This window comes from Limanda limanda, chromosome 14 (assembly GCF_963576545.1).
Source record: "Limanda limanda chromosome 14, fLimLim1.1, whole genome shotgun sequence".
Classification (NCBI taxonomy): Eukaryota; Metazoa; Chordata; class Actinopteri; order Pleuronectiformes; family Pleuronectidae; genus Limanda; species Limanda limanda.
Genome location: NC_083649.1, coordinates 13,988,131 through 14,014,952, shown reverse-complemented (window position 1 = coordinate 14,014,952; position 26,822 = coordinate 13,988,131). Strand labels below are relative to the sequence as shown.

The 26,822-nt window shown below is 43.4% G+C and overlaps 1 protein-coding gene across 2 annotated transcripts in view; it reads right to left on the bottom strand.

The window, feature by feature from the left end:
- Window positions 1-26,518, bottom strand: part of cadm2a (cell adhesion molecule 2a) — a 202,813-nt gene extending 176,295 nt beyond the window's left edge. For both annotated transcript variants that reach the window (XM_061085272.1, XM_061085273.1), the window contains exon 1: window positions 26,033-26,518. In XM_061085272.1, coding sequence (XP_060941255.1) covers window positions 26,033-26,093 — 61 coding nt within the window. In that variant the 5' untranslated portion in view covers window positions 26,094-26,518. The remainder of the gene's footprint in view (window positions 1-26,032) is intronic.
- Between the last annotated feature and the right edge of the window lie 304 nt (window positions 26,519-26,822).

Genomic DNA, 26,822 nt, shown 5'->3' with positions numbered 1-26,822 from the left:
TACATCTGCCTCACGCCGGGTTTACACCGGACGCTGAAGCGACGCCAAAGCGCAATTAAGTGCAGCAACAAACCTTAAATAACAGCTGGCTCCCATCCACTCCCATGCGCCGCTTCAGCTTCCGGTGTAAACAACCATGTGCCGGCGCGCTAAGGATTAGCGCGGAGCGGCGGCGTTGCTTCCGTGTCCGGTGTAAACCCGGCGTCAAACACAAAATACTTCCATACACGACTCTTTGTGCCTTTTTAATAAACAAGTCGAGGTGGGGCGAACGCTGCAGCCGCAGTTGCCGTCTTGGTTTTCAGAATGTACACGTCGACTTGCGCAGCACCGATGCTAATGCTAAGTTGCTAACAGCTGCTGGCATCGAAGCTTACGGTGCCTACGGTACTTCAAAAACTTGGGCATCGGCATCGTTTTGTTATGTTAGTATCGAAAGGTATCGTAGGTATCGGTTCTCGTGACATCCCTAGTAACGAGTCCTCTCAAAGAGAGATTCGTTCATTTTCTTATGGCCGCGCATCGGGACTGTTCCATAGGCTCAGTCAAGGAAGCAGAAATGATTCGTTCATTTCCCTAGTGGGTCTTCGGGTACGAGTATTTGGATCATTTTTCACGTGACCTGCATTGGCTCAGTAGAGGTGCGCTGGAGCTGTAGCCAGGGACGTTCACTGTCTCCCGGAGGAATGAACACTCTGTGTTTTTAGTATAGAAAGACGTGAATTATATTCGTTCACAAGTCATTATGACTGGTTTTATTATTTTCACTTTACATTAACACTTACAGTTTAGTGCAGTGTAATTGTTTGCCGTGATAATTAAATGCCAGTATGATAATAAATGACAATTTCAAACCATACAAACTGTAATGTTGTACTGTATTTAATAGAGGTTTACTTTAAAAAATATGATCTGCAGTAAACTGTAAGTGGAAATGTAAAGTGGAAATAACAAAACCAGTCATTATGACTTGTGAATTAATATAATTCACGTCTTTCTATACTAAAAACACCGAGTGTTCATTTCTCCGGGAGACAGTGAACGTCCCTCGCTACAGCTCCAGCGCTCCTCTACTGAGCCAATGCAGGTCACGTGATAAATGATCCAAAGACTCGTACCCGAAGACCCAGTAGGGAAATGAACGAATCATTTCTGCTTCCTTGACTGAGCCTATGGAACAGTCCCGATGCGCAGTCCCCCCCCCCCCTGTTGAAATGAACGAGTGACTCGAAAAAAGATTTGTTCATTTTACTGAACGAGATTGAAAGAACCGGGTCGGTAAAAAGATCCGAACTTCCCATCACTACCGCATACACACTAGGTATCTTTTAAACTCTGAAAATCTCCTCGTCATGCTTTGCCAGCCAGGGGCTGTTACATATATTATTGTAAACAAAGTATTTAAAAAAAATAATAATAAATAAAAAAATATATATATTGCAATACTTTGTGATACAGTATCGATATAATCGCGGGCGCAAAATATCGCGATACTGAACAGAAGCGATTTTTTCCCCCACCGCTAATACCCGGCTACGTCTATGTCATCACTCTCTATGAGCCTGTCATTCAGCGTGCACGTGAGAGCGTGCTGCATGCATGTTCCAGGGCCATGTGGTATGTAGTATGTGCATGAGAAATCAAAAATATCAACAAGCCTTGGGTGGATCCATCTCTGTAAGGCTGCAGTTTTACAAGTAGGGAAATACTCAGCCAGCTATCTTTGTATTCTCCACACATGTCCACAGACACGTACACACACAAACAGTCAGAGTGTGGGTGACTGGCTTTTACCCCCAGGCTGCCTTTTAGCAGTCCCCTTGCATAACACCTGTCTGTTCACGCTATGTCTAGCTGGCTAGACTGAAGCCCCCTGGTTATACATTTAATTGTATATACTTGGGTATGCATGAATGGAGAATATATATTTATACTGAAAAATGAATAGTCCATTATTTTCATGCTCAGCAAGGAACAACACTTAAGTGTGTTTAAAACTGCAGTGACAGGCCCAGATTGAAGAGGAGCAGGGGCCAGGTGCAGCCCCTGGGCCTCACTTTCCCTTTGTACATGCCCGTAAGTCGTTTTGTCCTACACCCCAGGTTAATGGATTTCACTGATTCATTAGACCTGGCACCCAAGGTTAATCAGCTCATTATTTGGCAAGAGAAATCTTAGCGAGGATCCAAGTGCTGAGGGACTTCAGCTCCACTTCATCCTTTGATTTGAACTTTTAAACAGACATCAAAATTTATTTGGAGACAGTTTCCTGAGCCCCTGAATCTCGACTTTGAGATGTTGAAGGCAGCTTTAATTTAGTTATCTGATCAGGCTCTAGGGAATGCACAAAGTTACAATTATACAATTATAGCAGGTATAGCTGGAGGCATTGAGTATGACTTTGTATTGCCACGCAGTATTTCTGTGCTGTATAGAGCATCCATTTATTTGCTGCACGTCTAATCCTAGACTACAGAATATGCACTTTTTCCATTATTTTACCCCTATTTCATGTTTATGAGTTTTCTTTCATTAGACTGGCTTTTTAATTACTGCTCCCTTTCTCTTTATGGCCTTTTCTCTTTTTTTCTCCAAGTACTTCTTTGATAGTTTTATAAGTTGCACCAGTGGCTGTGTGGTAAGCAGATTAATAGGAGAGTAATGTCATTAAAATGGTAATGTGTAGACTTGGGCAAGATGCTGAAAACAATAATACTCCACTTGATTAATGACACTCTAAAGCATGAGCATGCACAATGAATGTACACACAAACACAGACATACACGCACACACACACACACACACCCTAGTGACTTTACCTACATAAAACAAGCTTTTTTGTTAAACTTGCTCCCCTGAAAAACAATCTACCACACACCACAACACGCTCTCACTACACTGCAAACAACAAGCACACAGACAGGGACAGTAAAAACTTCAAGGATTGTTTTGATAGTCCGCCCGCCCACCGATACGTCAGGATTTCGCCCAGTGCTCCCAATGATCAGTCCAAATAAAGACCAGTCTGTTGTCCATGCGTATGAAAGAAAGTGAGTGACAAGGAGTGGCTGTGCAAACCAATACACTGCACACAGCTCTACACGTGAATCATTTCCACAAGCACATTATTTTAGGTAAAAACAGTAAATGAATGTTCATCTGATTCATGTTGTGACAGGTCACTAATTGATCAGTGGATGGGAAAACATGGAAATACCTAATTTCAAATGCACACACACACAGACAGATAGACAGAGTGACAGACAGAAGGCATGAACATAAACACGCACATGCTCACACATCCAAGCCAACACAATGGGACTGGAGATGGCATTATCTTGTGTTATTGTGCACAATTAAATCTGGAGCTGTCTGTGTGCCATATGCAACTCATGGTTTCCACCCACAAAGTCACAGACTGGTTGGAAACAAAACAAAGACAGGGAGGGAGCAGAGAAAGGGCACTGGGAGAGGTTCTGATTAAAGAAAAGAGAAAACTTCTTTTGGTTTCCCCCGCCATGATGCTGGGGTGTGGAAAACTACAGCTTGAAATACCAAAACAAACAAGGCAGCTATAACTCAGCAAAAACCTTGCTTGGGGTTTAAAGGCCTTGATAAACAGGCTTATTATTGAATGAGATATGAAGTTCACAAAACACCATCCTTAACCATAAAAATAACACTCTTTAATCAATTGTGATCCACAGCAGTCATACAGTGTAGCCTCTGCTCTGGTTCAGTATCTCCAGGGTCAAACAAGGTTGTGTGTGATTTCAGAACCATGCCGTCAGCCATGGTCCCACTTTCAGAACCTGTGAAGTTGGCGAAGGTCAGCCAATGACAATGGCTGCAGAGAATGAAGAAAAATAACTGTGTGAACTGAGTGTTCATGATTTCACTTTGCCTGTGTATCCACGTACATGTTTTCTAGCTGCTGGTAAGAAACAGCTGGTAAAGGGTCAGGTAATGACCAGCAGTGGCTGAAGCAGAGTATTTGAAGGTGTGAATTCATTGTTTCTTTCAGCTTCCCTGCATTCAGACAAATTGTCTCAGCAATGCCTGCTTGAAATGACTCTGAAGGAATAAATCGAGCTTAGATACAGCACAACCCTCTGTGGTCTCAGCCCACACACACACCCTGATGTTTCTGCTTCTCTCTAGCATACAGTGCAGAATGGAAGATGGTGCTGATTTAATCTGTTGAACTATCAGAATGTGTTAAAGCGACTGAAAAAATGAAGTCAAACATGCTCGGACATACATTTTTCATGCATGCATGCGTGCACACAAACACACACCTCTGGGCCGGCCTCCAGGAAGGAGTTGAGACCTCTCAGCCAGAGTGGCGTCAGGGGAGCACACACTCTCTGATCATTTAATAGGCCTGGCCCCTGAGAGGGAGAGCGCTCGGCTCGTAAGCCTGTCATGGGGCCAGAGCTGACCCTCCACAGCCAGTTCAGCTCTATAGCTGGCGGTTAGCGGAAAGGCTGAGAGGGAAAAAAAAAGAGGCAAATCTAGAGCCTCAAAGCTTCTGTCTGTGTCGCCACTGGTCATTATTTAACCATTCACTCCCATTTTCACATCATCAGGAGAGAAACACTCTTGCACTGACACAAACACAGACAGACAACAGGAACAAAGGGAGATCCATTAGATTTCTACTTGTACTGAAGCATTCATTTACAGATTGTGTGTGAGAGCAGATTTTCATTGATATAATGCACAGACATGTAAACAAACGGACACAAAGACATAACACAAATCCTGTTCACTGGCATTGTGGTACGTTGCACTATACTGTGCCGTAGGCTAAGAGTCAGGCTGCATTTGTAGCGCCACGAAAATAGAATGTGACTAGAAGAAAGCCAAACAAAACCAACCTCCAAACCTCAACTTTGCCTGTAGCAATGGAAAATGACTGCATAGTTGCACACAAACACACACACACACACACACACGCACACACAAGAAACACCCTGTCAAGGCAGGGCAAAGGGGAGGGACAGAGTGCAGTAGAACATCAGCATATATGCAAAGGCATGTCCAAGCAGTTACACATGACTTTGTGTGTTTGTGTGTGTGTGTGTGTGTGTGTGTGTGTGTGTGTGTGTGTGTGTGTGTGTGTGTGTGTGTATAAAGGCCACCAGTGATTACATCTGACCTGCATGTGACTGGGACACTGACCTAAACTGAAATCAGAGAGACACAGTAGCCTACATTGTGGGACTGTGTGTCACAAGCACTGTCATGACATGAATAACCCATCAAATAACACTGATATAAGATAAATGAAGATTAAGATTAAGATACATTTATTTGTCCCAAACACATGCACAGACATGCACAAGCACACTCATGCAAGGAGGGAAATTTAACCTCTGCTTTTAACCCATCTGGTGCAGGACACACAGAGCAGTGGACAGCCATGTACGGCGCCCGGGGAGCAGATGTTGGGGGAGTAAGGTGCCTTGCTCAGGGGCACTAGACAGGGTAGGGAGAATCCTCTTAGATTTTTGGACAGATCAATCCAGGTTCGTCTTTTTGTTGTTTCTCCGTGGAGTCGAACCAGAGACCTTTTCTGCCATAGTCCAAGTTTCTGCCACTAGTCCACCGCCTCTCCCAAAACCTCTGCGTTGGCCGGGAATGTGGCTGAATCAGGCTGATGACAGTTGCATGTGAAGGCACAAGTCACGTACTGAAAACCAAACACGGCTCAGCTTGTGAGAGCTTGGCCAAGACAAACCGGAGCAAAGCAGACGTAATTAAAACCCAAACCCGGTCCAAATGAGAATCTGACATACGGGCTGTTCATCTCCTGCTTTGCTAGATCAACACAGATTGGGCTAATGTATCAGCGTAATCCTCACAGCGCTGACGCCGAACTGCTGCCGTGTCCGACAGAAAAATCATCTCTCTCTGGCGTGTGGAATATTGTCACACTCGGATTTTCACTAACAGAGTCCGGTTTGTGTTGGATTAGCTCGGTTTGTCCACAGCGAAAGAAACTCGCGGGAGCCTGTTTGTCTTTGATGTCAGACCCAGTTACTGAAGAAATGATGAGTGGAAATACAGAGGGGATTGTGAAGGGGGGAAGCAGGTTGGAAGTTTATAATAAATGCTGAGGTGTATTTCTTTCTATATGCTGGTGTGTAGGTCTGAGAGTGTATATGTGATAACTGAAGAGCAAAGGGCCACTTAGGGCCACGGCATAATAACAAGATTTCTATAGGCCAGAAAAGTAGAGAAACACACACACACACACACACAGAGGGAGATTCAGAGGGGCCCCTTGTTACTCATGCATGACCGGTCCATAATGCACTTCTGCTCTCTCACTCACCGTTGGCAGGACAACAGAAATACTGAGAAAAAGGATTTGGGAAAGCAGGATTTGCCAAGACTGTGGGAACAGCCAGATTCCTCCTCCCAGCACAAAAGATGGAGGAAGAGCGGCTCAACTCGCTCACTCTCTAATACATACAGTCAGAGCAGCGACAGTATTGTACTCGATTGTATCACGTCCTCTCTCGGAACACGATGCTGCCGCCAAAGTGTTTTTCCACACGAATTGCACACGAACGTTTGCGAAAAAAAGAATGGTTTGTTGAAATGAAAACACTGGGGTAATATGAAGCAAAGAAAGTTATGCAAAATGATTGCACCTCCAAGTCCGATACTTTGAGTTGACCGTAAACGCGCGCGGCGTGTGTGAGCTAGGGTGTGCACGTGTGCGCAGCCGAGTATCCAACTGTGGCTGAGCATTGATCAGTCCGGCTCCCTGCAAAGAAGATGTGAGCTGCCAGCTAATAGAGGAGCTAGCCTCAGTTAGCCCACTGACTGATGGGGAACGTGATTTCATTTAGTTGTTACTGCAGACACTGTAAACAAGTCATGTTTCCCTCCAGGAGTCGGAGCAAACGGTAAACTAACAGAGAGAGAGAGAGAGAGAGAGAGAGAGAGAGAGAGAGAGAGAGAGAGAGAGAGAGAGAGAGAGAGAGAGAGAGAGAGAGAGAGAGAGAGAGAGAGAGAGAGAGAGAGAGAGAGAGAGAGAGAGAGGTGAATCAGACGGGTGCGTTCCTCTGCAGCTGTAGATGTACACCATCGTCTGCCTCATATTAAATAGTCCAGTAAGTGCAAATGAGTTAAGTAATTAAGTTGTTTTCATCCTTATACAACCGAAAGTTGAACATTTATTTTTTGCCCACATAAAGTTTTGTTCAGGCAAGTTAATTAACAGTATCATCAGGAAAAAAACACCGCCAACCTTTCTCAAAATTCAAATTAACACGGATGTTGAGTTTATTTTTGTAAAAAATCGTAAGGAAAACCAATAACCTGACGCCAAAACAATACTTTCACTTGGCTTGGCTCCGCTGTTAATTACTTTTCTCTGTGATTTTCCAACCTTGTAGATTATAGATGTGCCAGTTTACTTTGAAATACCTGCTATTCAAATTTCTGAGGGTTATTTTCTCAAATTAAAAAGTTTCTCCCGATGTCTTTTTTCAGCCGGATCCATGAGCGGTTGGACAACGGTTGTGGCCCCAGATGTAAATTCCCATAAGTCTTCAATAGGAAACTCTCAGACTGAGACATGCACAAACAGTTTGAGGAGTTCCTGTTTTAAAAAACTTGATCCTGCCTGTCCCTGAGCGGTGTATAGTAGGGTTGCTATTCTTTTACTTTAAATAGTTATACATGTTTTTTATCTCCACTTTCTAATATAACTCTGCCCATGTTCCTAGTGTACTATTGAGAATAGAGTATCATTATCTAGATTCTACAGCATCTATCTTCCTCTGGATCCCACTATTATTGGCATGGCCCTTTTATACACTCGGCCATTACACCCCCTAATATGTACCTCTCTGATGTGTCTCCTGATGCTCGGCATGCTCCCCCCCCACTCTCTGGTCTGGAGCCTCAAGTGAAACGTGGTCCACAGCATTTTCCGGTTTAAATGGTTTATATTTTAATTAATAAGTAGTGGTATATACTCATATATACTTTGTCAGATGACAGGGGCTTGACTCAACGATTTCACGTAAAAATACAATGTACAATTTTAAATATGTTTATACATGGCCTCTATGTTAACCAGGTATAGCTAGCGAAGACCATCCATGATCCATATGTGATGTGTTACAAAGATGAAACGTTGTGCGTTGTTCAGAAGCATATTACTCATTAATTATCACCAGTTCTTTAAAAGACTCAACTGGAGTCCTCACACATCATCAACGTCATTTTGAGGCTAGTGTCACATGACAGGGTCATTAGGGCATCACTTTAGTTTAACCTCTGGGCCTTCCTATCTATCTAATGGGTTAAATGTTATGTAGCCACAATAGCAAATATTGTGTTACTATTTCCCTCCAGAATGGCAGCTCAACAAAAGAGGGTAATGGGCTTTTGTTTGGGCAGCTTTAGCCCAGCCCTGTGCACAAGTCAATTTAACTCTAGGAACAGGCTGCATCAAAAATTCTATATCAAATTTCTTTTGCATCCTAGATATATTCCGTGAGGTAAATCCCACAGAGGTTAATTACCTCCGTCTCAAGGGAGAAGTGGTTGGGGAAGGAGCATAACAAGTTACAAACAGGACATTATAATATAGAGCACACAATTCAAAAAGATACAAAACACAGAGACAATGATTAAAGGAATCATTAACAATGGACTTTATATTATCCTTCAATTCGGTCTGCGATACCAAGTTCATCAAGTTAATGACTCTGTGGCCAGTATCAGACTTCAATGTGAACTGGTCATGGCCCTGGTAGGACCCGCATGCGCAGCGGTCTTCCATGTATGTGTTCTACTGGGTGACTCTCGCCCGCACCTTCGCCTGTGCAAAATGAGGAATTCGAAATGTTGATCTCGAGTGCAGTTAAAGTCTCATTGAATTCCGACACAGGTCATATGGCTGTTCTGACTGTAGTCACATTTAAAAAAATCGTATCTGTTTCAGATTAAGAACCCCATATCAAAGTGGCCTAAATCCAATTTGAAAAGATCAGATTCCATGTGATTTGTGCTGTTCACACAGTCATTAAACAATCAGATCTAGGTCACGTATAGGGGGAAAAATTCTGAATTCTGGCCGCTTGGCCTGACTGTGTCAACAGACTCTACGAATATGATTGGAAGATAGGATTAGATCATGGTCTTCTTGACTCCATTAGAGTATTTTTATGCACCAGACTACATATTAGACAGGACACGACAAAGAAAAAATTTGGTCATAAATGATCTGACAGACGCCGCAGATTAACTGTCATCTGGATGCACGTAACCTTTATGCAGCTAAATTGGCCAAGCGCTGATATAAAACTGAAGTCTCACTTCTTCCACAGAGAGAATGAGAGTGTAAAGGACACAGATGTAGCCTGCTGCCGCAGCAGCTTCATCAGTGCAGCCTGAGTGCATTCTGAAGGAAACAGATCACTGTACGTATCGCTCTGAATAGAGGAAATTATATGTCATGGTCCATAAAGCAGGCATTTTATACATTATCAGAGACAGTATCCTTGTGGCTTTTATCATTGTACGGAGGATGTACAACAGTGAATTACGAGGACATCGCCTCATTTCAAGCCATTTGGTTTCTCTGCTGCAGCTGACCTGAAGATCAAACTACTTTCAGGAGAGTTTCCCAAGTTCCATTCACATATTATGACCTGAGCAGACAGCGAAAACTGACCTGTATCAACATAGTGGGATGACAGACCAGGCGTTCTTAAGATAACTTGTTGATGAGGCAAATAAGGGTTTGTGAGGTCACCGTGATCTTGAATTCTCAGCTTCAACCGCCAAAATGTAATCAGTTAATCTAAGAGTCAAAGGGAAGGTCAGTACCAGATTTTGAGAAATTACCTTTGAGGTGTTCCTGGCATTTTGCATTCGACAAACGGACAACTCAAAAACATAATCCCTCTGACCATAACAACAGTTAGACAGTACTGTATATAGGCATTTATTGCAAGTTCATTCCAGATCAATACCTTTACACAATTTAAAAGAGCTGTCTTGAGCCTCAGATTTCCCTTGGTTTGCTTATTTATTACAGTGAATGTAAAGAATACTTGATTTTTTTTTAAAAACATCATCATCAGGATTTGTACCAACAAAGGAAGAAGGACCAGGTGGCACATGGAATCAAGCTGGGAGGAAAATTTCACTGTGTCACCCCCCAGTGTGCTTACTCTGCATAACTTATTTGCTGCTGGAAAAATTGCTAAAATTGGTGAATTTGCTTTTGTTTTTATTCACACAGAGGAATCCATCCCTTTGAATAGTTTTAGGTATTTTTCTTTCTTCTTCCTCCCGGCAAAACACCTCTTTCAGCACCTGCTCATAGCAACCCCCACCGCCAGAGAATAATCTATATCCTGTGCGGTAGCTACGCATTTATCAGAAAAAAACATAAACCCTCTTGAGGAGACCTTATGGGGGATTCTTACATTACATCATCAACTCCCACTGGTTGTTTCTGTTGGGTGAATGGCCTCTGTGCCACACACTCTCTTACTCTGGCCTATGAAGCGGCTCCGAGACCAAAAATCTGTGGTGGTTTCACACTAACTGTCCATGTACTTAATGATACAGTATGTGCTTTAGTGTCTTAAGTTATTGTTGTAACTTACCAAGATTGAGTTGGTATTTTTTACCAAATTTAAAGCAAGAATACCAAGTTATTAAAATTTGGTTCAGTTAACATATCAGCTGCATTTCGAAGCAAAACAAACTCTACATCCTCACGACCTGCTGTAATGAACCCGTTGTCAGGTTGTCAAAATAACCATATCCAACTTCCCTCCCCTTTTACTTCGGTCAAAGGACCTGCTTTGACATTGCTAAACAGTTTCCACTGTACCTCAAAACTCAGTGGTCCTTGTTAATACACCTTTCATATCTTTGCAAGTGCAATGAATGGTGTGTGACAAGGGCGAATGTCTGCCAATTGGAGTATTCTCATAAAGGAAGCACCACGCCAGGATGAAAGCCCCTGGTGATGCTGGAGAGAGCGATGTCAGGGGCACGAGAGTAATGAAACATTCAGATAAGAAGGGAAAATGCTGAAAAGTGAGGAAGGAGAGAAATAAAAAGGGAAAGATACACAAACGTCTTTCATAAAGGATGAATGAAAAGCCGGCTCCCTTTTCACACTGAAGAAATGTAGATAAAGACAGCACTTTACAAAGGGGCCATCTGAATTTATATCGGGAGGACAATCCAATGGCCTTGACTTTCGGCGTCTGGCACTTTATTCGAAAATAGCAAATGTTGCCGTCAAAAGCTTTTTATTCTATAAATGCACAGCCATGAATCATCTATAATTCCTCAGAAAAACAGGAGGAAAACCTGTGAACCAGCCATTTGTATTGTATTCAGGTTCTTTTTTAGAGAGCAGGGATGATGAGGATCTTCTAAAATGTCACCTCTTCATTGTTACTCTTCATTTCTTTGATCGTACGCGATCATAATAGATGGTTTAAACTCTGCATGTACCATTTTCTCGGGCTGTGCGGTATAATAACATATATCGTGTGATAGATAGAAAAACATATGCTATTTCATATGATGCTCCATTGTGTATTTTGTTTGTTTTGCCACTAATCACACGCTTGTTTTTCCCCACTGAGGAGGCGCCCTGCGTTCTTCCAAGCAGCAAGGATGCAGGCAGGACATTTGCATAAAGGCAACAAAAACAAACACAAAGCAGAGTGAACGAGACGCAGGAATCATTCCAAACAGGAGGACACAGATGAGCCAACACAGAAATGAGGAGCTTGTACCTCAAAAAAAGGATGCAGCCGTTCCAAAGACAAGGCCTCAATTTACAGGGTCAAGAAAACGTATGAGCAACCGGTAATGAGTTATGATATATATAATATTGTTATGTGGATATGACCTGTACCAGGATATGACATCTTGGTCATATCGCACAGCCAATCCATTTCCATTTGGCGTCTGAGTTTGTGTTCGAGCACAAAAATTCAAGCAGTGTCAAGCCTCATTTCCTGAATATCTTATGCATGGTTGCTGTTCTTTTTTTGGCTCTGTTTTTTTCCGCTACACTACCTTTCATTTATTTTTTTATTTTCCCTCAAACTCTGCGGCTTAATCTGTCCCTGCTCCGGCTCCGTATATGATGGAGGAGCAGATGTGATATAAGGATTCCTCTTTTCAGCATCATCCATCCAGTAACCCCCACATCCCTCTAATTCTCTCATCCCCCTCACCCTCAACCCATTTATGACACTCATCACAAACACACACACACACACACACACACACATGCACTCACACAGGGACAATATTTGCTGTTCCCCTCATCCCTGTCTCATCTCATCTTATCACAGCGTGGCTTTAAGAGAGGGTTGGCACAGCAGTGGCCAGTAACATGTCACTCAGGATCCCAGCCAAGCCACAGGCACAACGTAGACTCGTATAACATCTCTAAACAAACCCATCAGCTTCCCCTGCTTCATGTTCTGCCTCTGCCTTCTTTTCCCTCCTACACTTCTCTTTCCTGTTATTTCATCTATCAAAGGTGGTCTGCTTTGAATGACAAGTATCCGCTGGATATCAGCAGATCTGCTGAGACCTCAGAGATTATGCTATTAATTTTGCTAATCAAGCTGGAAAGGGATGAAGGCACTACAAGCAGTTTAAGCTAAATGTTTCAGTTTGGCATAGTGTAACACATTTAAAAGGTCTAATTTGACACAAATTGGTAAAAATAAATGCCTAGTAAGTTGTTTCACATTCCAATTGTCCCAGGAGTTGGTATCTCTTTCTTTATTTTTCCGTATAGGATGATATACGTATCTGTTCAGAGATGCTACACAATGACATCCTAGGTTTCATCATTTTGCTAGGAATGGTGAAATGTCATTTATTTGAATGTCTTTATATAGGAGGGAAAGACCTATGCAATTGCATGTCGTTTATTAATCCAAATGTATGAGAAATAAACTCTGAAATCGGCATATTTCTTTCCAACAGCATGACCGAGCCATGTGTTTATGAGATAACAGGGTACAAATGATCAAATTCCTGATTACATAAACTGATAAATTCCTTTTTACTTGCTGCATTATGTGGCCCATAAGCAGACATCAAGGCTAGCGGCTAGCATAGGCCTTGATGCTATATAGAGAAATATATCAAACCTACATCTAAGATAAGCAAAACCTTTCAGTTGCAATATATTTGCCATGTGGATATGAACATGTAACTTATATTTAGTGCTGACAGGATATTTCTTGTTATTTCATACTGTGTGTGAATAATTTCTTGCTGCCATGTGCGATAACCATACTCGCTGTATTGCAGGGCATAACACTGTACTGGGATTGATTGGAAAAGGAATGATCCATATCTAATAGCAAATCTTACCGATCAATTACTACAATTATTACTATTCCTGGATTCTGCCCCATTTTCCCGCCGTAGTCTCAGCATCAATTCCAGACGTGGCCCCGGATCTGCCATCAAATGCCTATGGGGGTAAAAGGTGGCTCCAGGATTATGGACTGTGAAGGTCATCTCTCCTTTAAGAGGCCAGACCAGCTGTATCGAGGAACTGCTAGAGATATGGCCCCTTTTTGGTTGGAGGCTCACTTTTAATAAGGTCAGGATTAGGGTGACATGAGCATTATGACGAGGGCTTATGGGGTCAGTGCTCAGTCCTGGAGAGTGGGCAACCATTTACCAGCTCTGTGCAAGTGTGGTTAACTCTTTGTCATCATTGGCGTCATGCCTGGCGATTTTGGGCGTACATCTTCCGTGTGTGCAGCTCATGTCATGTGTGTGCACGTGTGTTTCCGTTGCCATGTGTGTGCATGTGGAGAAAAAGGCGTTGGAAGGTGGCCAGTGGTGCGTCAGCTGTTGTGAATCTAATGCTTGCAATGCCAATGTCTCCGCTCAGGATTTCTATTTCCTTGTCCACTCTCTTCCTCTCTCCATCTCTGCTGCAGAATAGCATGATAATGTTGCTCTGAGGGTGCTTCTCAGAGGATTAGCGCAGATTAGCATTAGCTGGTCCATTTGAACTGGATACGCTCAAACAGCAGCATTAGCATGTTGGCATACTAACCCGAGGTTGTAGCCACAGTAAGAATTTGCAAAGAGAGATAAGGAAGCAATGCCAAAAAGAGACAGTATAAGATGGCTACTTGATTCATCTGCATGGATGTGTTTGCACCGTTACCAAATGCTTCAGTCATAATGACAGTTGCTTGAACTTTGTATTCCACATCATGTTTGTTTTTGCAAAGACAGTCTATTACTCCTCTTGTTCGGTTATAAAATGGCAAGACAATATGATCAGTTAACAGGGCGCTACAAGGAACAATAACCATTTTCTAAAAACCAATATTTTGACAAATTCTGCTCTGACAAAAAAAACAAATCTTTTATTAATGAAATGTCACACAACCCAAACAAATAAATGAGTGCTGCCAATAGCCAGAACATACAGCCAAGGTTACAACTGAAATCCAATCCATCAAAACTAATCCTGCTGGGCTAAATTCACTCACCAGGTAGGCCACAGATTAACATTTAAAATTCTAAAATGCCACAATAGTGCAGCTCTGACTAATGGTGTAAAAGTTATGCAAGCATTAAACGGTAGTTAATAGACAAATTGTTTTAAAGTGTACAAACTGTGCTGGGAGACCCCACATCTCAAATAAAAAATGTTTATTTTAAACACACCAACAGCCAATTTTGGCCTCACTCAAATCTTGCTAATAAGTCTTGCTGGATCCTAACTACAAGAGAATTATGATTCCCCTCATCCGGTGGAAGCTTCTGACTTGTGGGTTCAGGAGAGTGATGGAGTGAGTAATTGAGCGCACTGTGAGACAAACACTAATGAGCGAGATAAAGGAGGAATGGAGTTAACTGTTCCCCATTTTCGACGATAAGAGATGAGGAGAGACAGAGAGGAAGTGCAAAAGACCATTCTGCTTTCCAAAAGAATGCATCTGCTCTGTGTCTGACTTGTCTACATGCTGTTGGGTTTTTTTCTACAATGCACAAGGCTCGCTCTACCCGACCGCGGCAAAGTGAGAGAAAGGCAAATAGCTTTAAGATAGGCGGTGAAATTACCCGTAATCGGAGACCATTTAAAAACATAATAACTTCTTTGTTTCCGCAGCGGGAGGTTCAGGACTGGGGAATCTATTTGATTAGAAGTGCAGATGAGTTAGCTATAAAACTACTGAGCCAAACCCTGGCCAGATTGATGAGGTTTGTGTGTGTGTGTGTGTGTGCAAGAATTAAATCTTACTGCCAAAAAAGAAATACCTATTATTCTGGGAGAAGCAGGATTAATAAAGTCAGGTGTCGGTTCAACTAGGGAACAGGTGAAAAATTTTCCCACATAAAGGAGCAGAAAACAAGCAACAGGCCAGTAAAATCTGTAAAATATATATTAAAATCCAGGTGGAAGCGTGTCACAGCATATTTAACACAGATGTGTTTGCAGTAGCAAATTGTCATCGTTCCACTGAGGAGGACAGTGGAAGTAAGCTTAGGGGTGTGTGTCACTTAGGAAGGGGGGGGGGTAATGTTGTGAAGCATATAATGGATTTGCAATGTGGCAAACATGGACAGATGGTGAAGGGGGTGTGTGTGTGTGTGTGTCTGTGTGTTATGCGTTTGCGAGCTTGGACACACATGCGCAGCACAGTGTGTGTGTGTATGCGTGTGTATGCGTGTGTGTGTGTGCGTGTGTGTGTGTGTGTGTGTGTGTGTGTGTGTGTGTGTGTGTGTGTGTGTGTGCGTGAGTGTGTGTGTGTGAAATCCCTAAGGCGCATTATGTGTGCTGCCGCTCGCTCACCCAGGCCAAGGGTCTCAGTTCATTTGGTTTTTAACTGTTATAAATTGTCTCACTTGACTCCATCTTCCCTCCCTTAGACAACAGGCCCGGAGCAATCTTTACACAGCGAGCGGCTCCGCTCCAAACTCAGAACCAGTGAAGGATTTTGGAAAAGTCTGACACAGGAAATGTAGAGGCCACTGAGCCCGACCGTGGGGGGGGGGGGCATCACACAGTGGGTCAGCAGGGCCACGACGAGAGAGAGACATCAAAAGGAAGGAAATAACAAAGGCAATATCCTGAGTGTATTTGTAATGAATATATTCATTACAAATATGATGAATAACTGTCTTAACTCAAACAAGGAAGTTTAACATCTGTAATAAGTCATACAAATTTGTTGCAGCGTTGTTTTGTCTGTGTGTATCTATAAGCTCTTAACATACCCAAATGTTCTATGTGGACATAATGTGTGTGTGTGTTTTTTGTAGGGTTGTGTCTTCTTTATGGGAACAAAAATCAAGCCACCATAATGTAAATCATTCAATTTTAAGGACAAGGCGTGCAAGTAGCATCTATGGTTAAGGTCTGTTTGCTGTTTTTCTAAGACCTGGACCTTCCTTCATTTACAAGCACACAGGGATGAATGAAAGATTATGGTGTGTTCTTAATACCATCTTACATTTTCTTTTTAATATTTTATGACTTTTCATTATCTTTTACTACTCCTGTTAAATTGAATGCTTCATTCTCCTTCAGAGATTGAGAATATAAACATTCATTATTTACTTTCTGACGTGGGTGAATAAAGGATCTTTTAGAATCCTTTTTACTTGCACCCTCTGTGTGCGTTTGTCTGTGATTGTGTGAGTGTGAGTATGTGTGTGTGTGTCTGTTCACAGGTGTAAGGTTCACCGTGTGAAAACCTTTTCACTTGGATGTAATTTCATACCTGTATTTCTCATAAGTAATCAGTTAATGACAGCCTTTAAATACATTGTGTGTTCTCCCTAGTTTCACTCACTCTCTCTCACACACACAAACAAACACTGATCGAAACCCGAACGCACACATTCTCACAGCCATCGGAAACGATTGCACAATTCTCCTTTTGCTCCCATACAAACACCTACTGTTCTGTGTGCTGCCTGAGAAACAATGACTGAAATGAAATGCTCAACATTAACAGTTGTGATTCTCTGTGAAAGGAGAAAGAGTTCAATTTGAGTTTCAGACGACATCTGAATACGTATACAACACTAGATGTGATAAGAAATGGTCCTCATGCAAAAGAGTGTGTCTCACAGTGTTCAAACAACAAATTAAGATGTGGGGGGGCACACGCTGATGATTAGACAAGGGACTGTAAAGTGACTTCTAGCGATAGTGTGAATACAAACACACACAGGCACCCACACATACACACACACAGAGAGAGAGTCAATTAACGCGAACATGTGTCTTCAGGGAATTATATTTCAATTAGCTTTAGATACTTCTAGGCTTCCTTTGAGACCACAAACTCTGAAACAAGTGCATAGCTGTGTTATTTGTGGATGCAGTAAATCCTGCTTTTCAATTAGTATCATGCCAAAATTCCATTTCGTTACATAAGTACAAGTAAAGCAATTTAACACTGAATCAGTGTTTTGTGTGATATTGAAAAGCTGTATCATTACACTGAAGCGTAAACACAGAGAGCGGCTTGTGCCGATCCAGCAAACCGTGCTGCATTCTGAAGCTGATTTCAAACAAAATTATAGCAATGAGAAATTAACAAGTATGAATATCTATTAGTAATGCGTTATAGCCATCAAGAGGAAATGAACACTGTCATTAAAAAGGGATACGAGTCATTTTGGGGGATTACTTCGTGGCATAGCAGCATTTGGAAACAGAAAGGAGAGTGACTGTAGGAACACCTGAGGGAGTTACTTTGGATATGGCTTTAATGGACCTTGAGAGACCCAGAGAAGGGAAGAGATAGAGTAGAGGAAGAGAAGAGGACGAGAAGAAAAGCGTGAAATCTTCGGACCTGAAAATAGCAGTTGTATCTTTCTGTACCTTCACCATTCTTCAGTCCCCCCCACTACACACCTTTTACAACACATTTGTGCAGTGTCTTTCTAAACCTGCCTGTTTGGAATGGGATACAATGGGCATCCCTTGGACTGTGGGGATGCTGGTTGCAGCTTTATTTGTGAGAAAGTCCCCTGCAGTGATTGAGCCGAGTCAAGTAAAGACTGGCTGCAGAACCCTGAAGCCTCTTCACCCGATTGCTCAAAGTTTGGTGAGGCTCATTTCAGTACGCAGAACCCCCAACATGACAACCAATTGCCGTTGTCCTAAAAGTGCTGTTCTCGTGATCAACATGTCAATTACACTGATGACTCCCCACTTCTGCTAGAGAGCACTGGACATTTTATTCAAAGTTTATTAATATCGAACGTATGACCTGTCCAAATCTCAAGTTTAAGCCTGTTGAAAGCCATAGCTCTTGAGATATTCAACACACAAGCAGATTTCTGGAATTATAACCCAAATTCACTGCTCTTCAACTCAACCTTAATGTGAAAGAAATATGTCTTTGCACTTAGACAGAGACAGGTACCCTTCAATGAGATTATGAGTCATAAGAACAGCAGCAGTTGGGTAAAAACTCAAAACACTGCCATAACTTCTAAGCTCATCCCATGTTTAGTCCATATTATCAGATCAAATACAGTCGGCGAAAACAAAAGAATCTGTCTGCTGTTTCCTCGCTGCTCTGTCTTTACACTGCCAGGTTTGGTGTGTGCACAAGTCTGCGTGTGTATTTGCGTGGGGGTGTGCATGTTTTCGGTGTACACACTCAATATGGCTCAGTGCGTAAGAATGGCTCTGTACACAATGCAGGCGCTGCTTCGCTTTGGATGAATTCATTTCAGTCAAGAACAGACACCGAGTCCCCAAACAATATCGGCGTTGGGGCAGGAGAGCTGAGGGAGTAGTCGGAGTCACGGCTGTCCATATCTTTATCCCCGTCGAAGAGAATGATTACTGTAACATGTGCTACCAAGTCTCCAGACTCTGGCCCTCAGGGACTTGTATGAAAAGGAGCTGTCAGATGAAAGGGCACATAACATGAAAAGAACATTATGTAGGCTAAGACTTGTTAAGAGAGGAGACGATACATGAACCTGTAGAGCCCACTTGTTCAATTCTGTGTGTGGGAGGGGGCAGAGGGAGACAAAGAAATAATGTCATTATCGTCTGTGTGTCCTTTAATTTCTAATTTTCTTCAGTTTGGACCTTCGTTTACCTTTTGTCTCGCCTGGAGTGAAAGATTACAGACGGCTTCTGTGTGGAGAGTTTTAATCCAAATAGGAGATTGTGTTTCCATCTCTTTATTCTGGAGTGTCTTTGAGATTAGTGACACATGGCTTGTCGAAGACTGCAGCTTCAGATTAGCCACTCGCTAATCCTTTGGAATTCAATGCTAATACAGACATCACATAAGCATGCGCGCGTACACACACACACACAGGCCGATGCACCCGCGCACAATAATGCAATCAGTCCATGGCTTTTCCAATGTGCTGTATGTGCTGCTGCTTTATTCGCATGGTATATTATTGTATATTTAAGCATTTGAGTCTAAAGGAAAAAAAAGAAACCTAACATCCGGGATGTTTGTATTTCAAGATCAACAGGAAACACTGACTGAAGCTGTAATCGCAAAAACCCCCAGGTTTCTTTGAAATGATCATGTAGCGCAGGGGCTTTCAACCGGGGGTCCGCGGCCCCCTGGGGTCCGCAAAATTCGATTTGATATTTCAACACATTTCCAGATTACTCTTGAATATCGTGAAAAATATCCAAAATATGAAAAAAACTTTAAAAAAATATAAAGGTGATGAGGGGAACCTTGAAACCGGCTTGGGGCTAGAAACTGCCAGTAGTTTTTCCCTGTCCATGCGTTAAAGGTAGATCTAGAAGAGCGTTTGAACTAGGTAGAAAAACTCTCAGGAGGTCTTGGAGATGTTGTTTGTATGATGGGAATTTTTGTTTTCCCAAAAAGACGACCAAAAGGGCAGAATTTATAATGAAGATATTAAATAAAACAAAAGAGCGAAAAACAAATACTTTGTAATGAGAAAAATAAATTGGCATAATAGCCAAAACAATTGATTGCAATAACAGTCAACTTTACCACGTTCACTGGTTGAGAAACAATTTCTTAGGAGAGCTCTAAGACTTTCGTCTATCCAGTAGCAGTTCTCCCGACAGAATGAATAGACACAGAGATGCAGTACAACTACAAACTGCATTGTTTTCAATTCTAAAGCACTGAAAATCAACCGTTTTGTTGTTTTTTACACAGATTTTTCTAGATTTGTTTGATGTTTTTAAATAAAACCAACATGCAAAACCAAATGTTAAAACTTCCTTCTATCCACATGCACGCACACACGCAGGTAGGCACCTGCGCATAGGCACATCAGTGGGCCGCGGATTACTTTCTAGTCAGAATGGTGGTCCCTGGGACAAAACCAGTTGAAAACCCCTGATGTAGCGTATTGAATCAGTTATAATGATTAAATGGAAACCATTATTCTAAAATAACCTGACAAATTGATGAGTCTGAATAAGACTCTGCCATGTAAACAGTATTTTCTTAACCTAAACCAAATAAGGTTGTACTTAAAATAAGCAATGGTCAAATGGAGACATGTGGAACCTTTTGATCTTAGTCACATTATGTAGACATGTATTCTTCCTAATGGCATTATAACGTCCTAGTGGAGTTTTCAGGGCTTTTTGCAACATGAACATTCAGCGGTGACCAACTGCTTTACCAGCAACTTACACTCTCTTATCCCACAAGTCTGACTAAATGCACATTAGTTCATGTTGCGACTTGTACACAGAAATAGCTGCATGTTAACATTGCAGAAAAGCCCCATCAGCTGATATGCAAGCTGAGGTTGCATACTTCTTGCACCTAGTGGGAGGTCTATTTAGAGTGCCAACCCTCTGCTGCTGCAGCTGAATCCACCTGTGGGCTTGTGATCTCACTGTTCTCCATGGGGGGGCTGCATTTGATCTCTCCCTTCTCTCGATTTGGGCTGGCTGAATGACGGGCCTTGCCGAAGAGTTGTGACACACAGCCGGGATGATGACAAAAAACTAAAAACCTTTATCCTACATCGACTAAGGGAAAATGTTGATTTAGGGATTAGAAACATGGTTGGCATTTTCTGTTAGCTCACACCATCACCTTCATATGATTCTATTGGAAAATACCTTTAGTCAAAATAATGAAAATTCAAATCAAGCTACCATCATCTTCTTCAATTTTAGCCTGACGAACTAAGTGTGATTAACACAACCGCCCGTGATAGTGTAGTATCTGTGAGGACCAATATGATTTAACAGGTGCCTGACAAATTTGTTAATTTACTTATGTTGTTACTTATGTATTGAAAATAATATTTGCCTGGTAAAACCTTTGCCTTTCCATGCCTAATATAACTGAACGGCAGAGTTAGATGAAGATGTCTGATCTGGCTGCAGTGCAGTGTCATTCTTTGTGCTTGCATCCTTTTCTGGAAGCTCAGAAAAGCCTAGAGGAGATTTTTCCCGAGCTGGTTTGGGAGCTGAGTGGGTGGCTCTCTGCACTCCACACGACATTTGCATACAGCTCAAAACTTGTCAACTCTCTGGATGGTGACTTACTTGGTGAGTTTTGGCCACCCATCAATCACACAGCCATCTGTTAATGGGGGTTAATTAAGCTTAATGATGACTGTGGCGTTCTTCCTCTTCCTGCCTTGTTTCATCCCAAAGCCTAAACACTCAATTCATCTTGTCATAGATGCACTGAGCTGAATGTGGCAGTGGCACCGATGCACTAGCTTATTCATATGAAATGAACGTGTAATTAACCCATTAGGACAAATTGCAACTTTCATTTTGAAAATAAACGTTAATTTGTTTTACTTGTAATGATAAATGCAAATCCTTTCTGCATTATTTGCAAACGCGGATGATTCCATGTGTCTGTAAAAAGGCTCATATCAGCTGATTCTTTATCAGCCAGCTGAGAAATTGATCAGACTCTAGCTTGAACAAGTGGATGTTTCACTCCTGCTCTTCTCAGCCATGAGATTGTGTAAGCTGCGAATCTGACCACATTCAACTCCAGCCTCCTCCTCCTTTCTGTTTTAACTTTCTTTAACACCTGGACTAACAAAAGACTGGCTTTGAAGTCCCTCGGGAGAGAAGCAATGAATCCAAAGTGGAGGTGTGTATGCGTGTGTGTCTGTGCGTGTGTATGTGCGCTTGTGTATGTGTGTGCGTTTGACTGTCCGTGTGATTCACATTGAGCCAGTGCTGCTCCACTGAGGATTCTCAGCATTGAAGCTTCATGGCATCCGTATAAGGTACAGAGCACCTCACATGTTCTGGCCATCAAAGCACAGCCGTGAACATGAACACATCACAAACACGGAGAAGCGGGGGGGGGAAGAGTGCAAGTGAGCAAGAAAGAGAGAACATCTTGTTTCTCGGGGTGTAATCAGTGGCTCTGCAAACACACACACACACACACACAGACACACACACACACAAGGCCGCTTGTTATCAGAAGATTTCCCACGCTGATGCTGTGCTACAAAGCTCCACACCAGGACGGGAGGATGAGGCCAGGGAGGAATGGACGGAAGTACAGAGGGATGGAGGGTCAGCCTTCAGCAGCTTAGACTCACTGCGGGGATAAACACATCCCTCAGCGGGGGGTTTGTATTTAGGCGAGCGAGATCAGAGTTCAGAGCAGACGGACTAGCAGGCAGGCCGAGCGACAGGAAACAGACAGAACAGTGGAGATAAACAGACGTACCAAACAGCAAACAACAACCAGTGAGCCTATCACACATTCTAGTTGTGAGCACGGGCACATTCCTCCTCCACAGCCTCTCCTCCCACATTACGCTTACATCAACTCCTCTATTCTGGAAACATCTCACTCTCTCTCCTCTGTCGCTCTCTCTCTCTGCGCTGCCTCTATCTCCCCTCAGCTGCCGCTCAGCTACACGCTCTTACGCAAGAGGAGCATTTGCATAACAGGCTGTTTTCTCTGGCTCCGGCATTGGGCACACGAGACGCCGACGGATAATGTGTTGACAACCTGACCTGTTGGTAAACAACAACCTCCATCACAGCACTCCACATTTCACACTGTACCAGGGGCTGGTCGGGGGACAGAGATGTGGATCTGGATCTCTGAGGGGCTGAAGCAGCTGTTCACACACTGTTTCTTGTGTTTGTAGTGTGTCTAAAGTATTCCAGCCAAAATAATGGTATGTTTCATCAGTGATTTCGATTAATATTCATGGCTTCAAGGCTTTGGGTTGAAAGTGCCTTAAAGGACAGAGTGGCAACCAGCTAGTATTCATCGTAATGTCATTGGAATGCATCACTCTAAATCACTGTCATTGTGTACAGTCCAGCAATTAATCATGGGAGATTTGTGGGAAAGTGTTACTCAGCCTTAAAAAAGAAAAATGACTTTTTAACCACACACTTTCCTCAGTGGGGCAACCATCAGCTCAAACACTGGGATTCAGAAAACACAGAAAGACCTTATTCATAGTTCCCATGGGATGTATCCTCAGGACGTTTGTGGCTTTGAGTAGAACACTGAGTGGAAAATTATTTAACAAATTAACTTAAAATTTGAAACACATATCATTTTAATAGCTGATTCTCTCTCCATATAGGGCCCCCAACGGATACACACTGTGAGGCAGACTTCATTCAGTCGGAGGCTGACCTGCCTGCTGTGTGGAACCTATACAATAATAGGTCTTGCACCGAGAGATGACTGTTCAAATCAAGCAGCCTAGCATTATCCTCTTCAGGGCGAGGGAGAGGGTGGGAGAGGAGAGGAGAGAAAGAGACGGAGGCGAGTGTGTGCGTGGCGGAGAGACACAGATGAAACGAGACGAGCACGCTGCTGTTCCCTTTGGCTTACGTCTGTGCTTAGTCCAAATCTACATCAGCAACACAACCGGGCCTCAGTTTGCAGGAGCACAGGCAAACGTGCACACACACACACACACACACACACACACACACACACACACACACACGCTCATGAGAATATAGAGGAAAAGAATGGCTGCAGTGTGAGCTGTCACAGATATCCTAAGAAACCTCATTACATACCAATTCATTAAGTCAAGAACGGCCTTAATCATGTCTGGTTATTAAGGACGGAGGGCTCTCTTTCTCTTCCCCCCCCCCTGCCTCTCTCTCTCTCTCTGTCATGTGCACACACACACACACATGCACTTCAAAGAGACACAACAACAAATGATCAAGGGAATCAAGCACAAATGGATCTTTCATTCGGGATTTCTCATTTACTCGTGTTGAAAAACAGCAGTTAAAGTCAAGACGATGCTAATTTTCTCTTTCATGCGTCTGTTATCCGGTGCCTTAAATACATCGGGGTGTGGTGGTGGTGGTGGTGGGGGGGTAATGAGGACTTTATACCGCAGAACTGAAGCTGACAAGTTGTTTCAGAGTAAAACCATCACCCCACCCGCCCGCCCGCCACTGTCAAACACAATGTGAGCTTCCAGAAACTCCCTCTTTAATTTCACACATAAAGTGGCTAAAAAATTTCAGAAATTTTATTTTTTTCATTTCCATGGATGTGTCAAGACTACGAAGCTTTGTTGGAACTCACTAACTAATCAGCACAATAATACCACTAGGCTTATTTCATGGAAGTTTGGACCAGACAGTGGAGCTAGTCTGAAATCGAGAAATATTCCTAACAGCAAAAACAGCACAGTAGCTTCTGCGTGATTTGTTTTTGCATCGTTTAGAATAAAAACTTGTTATGAAGTTAGGCCTTTTTGTTTGATATTAGTTACAATAATTCAAACTTGAAATGTCTATTCATAACCGTCAAATGATTGTAGCCTAAGAATTCTCTTTCATATTGACCCATAGCCTTTAATCTGCTGTTACTTAGACATTTCTCTATACAAGTATGTTAGAAATAAAAGCATAGAAGAAACGTAAAGATGGAATATAATGGCAGTGCTTTAAGAAAGGTCTGTTCCATTTCATTTATTTCTATCACTATTGTTTATGTATTGTACGTCTATTAAAACACATGGGGAAGCTGGATTCAGAGTGACCTTGACCCCCAAAGTCACCTTTCTGGTTTACACCAGGTGCGCTGACACCTTGTTTATGGTATAATCCTCACCGAGTGTGGGAATCAGAACAATATTCACATTGCCTTCAAATTGGTTTCCATCTTGTAACCTGGGCGGTCAGCAGAGTGGTAAATATTGGATATATGATGCTTAAACTGAGAAGAGGGCCGACTTTAATAATCTCAGCAGAGACAAAACTTTGGAGAATTTGAATTTGGAGTCCTGTCATTCAGATGAGAAGGACTCACATGAATCCACAACTCATCTGAGGTGAATAACAACAACAACAACAACAACCTTCTTCTACAGCACGATGCGGGCTCACAACACACCGGAGCTGCACTGAAGAAACAACAAGCCCGGATAGAATAAAGAACATTCTTGAATAGAAATCTGCGTGCGTGAGAGCTGCTAAAGTTACAGACAGAAGCGAACTGTTCTGTGCGTAAAACGCGTCCAGCGACTCTGACTCATCCGAGTGCTGCGAGTCCGAAACCAGCCGCGGAGCTGCCGGGCTCCGGGTGAAGGTGTGTCCCGGTCCCGGTCCCGGTCCTGGTCCTGGTCCTGGTCCCGGTCCTGGTCCTGGTCCTGGTCCTGGTCCCGGTCCTGGACGGACCTGACAGCAGTGATGATGCGGCCTCACGCAGGTCGTGTCCTGAAGGATACACCCCCCCCCCCCCTCCTCCTTCCATCCCCTGAACATTTGCATCCAAGCTCCCATCATTTACACCGCGCACGTTTGCAGACGAACGCGCGTACGTGCACGAGCACGGGCACACGTGGGCAACGAGTATAGAGACACCCCGAGAGTGTGTGTGTGTGTGTGTGTGTGTGTGTGTGTGTGTACGCGCGGTCACAGGACCCTCCTGTGACCGCGCGTTCTGCCCCTTGCTCCCCCTGCCCCTGCTGCTGGCCTGCACCATCGCGTATACACACAAACACACACACACGTTACGCACGTAGCATACACAAGCAACTCACCTTTAAGAAGAATCCCGTAAACAGTGTAGAGGGTGAAAACCAGATGGCTGTTGAGCTTCATCCTGCCTCCTCCTGCTGCTGCTCCTGCTCCGGTCGGCTCTGAGCTCTCCTCCGCACCGTCTCTCCGCTGGAGCTCCGGGGGACCGGGACGCTGCAGTGGGCTATCCAGGTGGAGGTGAGGCTGGGTCGGGTCTCTCTCTCTCTCTTCGGGTCCCTAGCGGAGGGTTTCACACACAAGCGACTTCACGACCCCCGGGGGACTGGTGTCGCCTCTTGGAAACGGGAAGGCTCCTCTGGGTCCTGGCGCACCGGCGGAGAGGTGCTGGGTTCCTGGGGCTGAGTTGACGGGACTGGGGAACTGGGAGAGTCGGGCTCTTGCACTGGGAAGAGTGGTTGGTCCTGCAGTGGGAAGAGTGGTGGTCCTGCGGTGACAGATGCTGCTGAACCTGCCGCGCTCCTGCTCTGCTGTGGCGCACACTTCCACAGCGCAGGCAGCACGAGTGGAGTGTGGGAGTCCCGCCCACCGCAGCGGTGATGGACGCCGGGCGAGAACCAATCAGATCCGAGGCTGAGCTTAGGAGGGTGGGGGGTGCGTTCGGGGGGGTCACCATGTGAAATACACTGTAAAACTGTTCATTTGAATTTTAATGAAGTGGTTTTTAGACTTTGTTTACATGTCAGGAAAAGCTTTCCCATGTGTTGACTGGAAATGTCCTTAATTAGATAAGTGGCTCGGGGAAGATTGGATTACTCTGTCACTCCTGTTTACTTAGTGAAGATAAGTCAATGT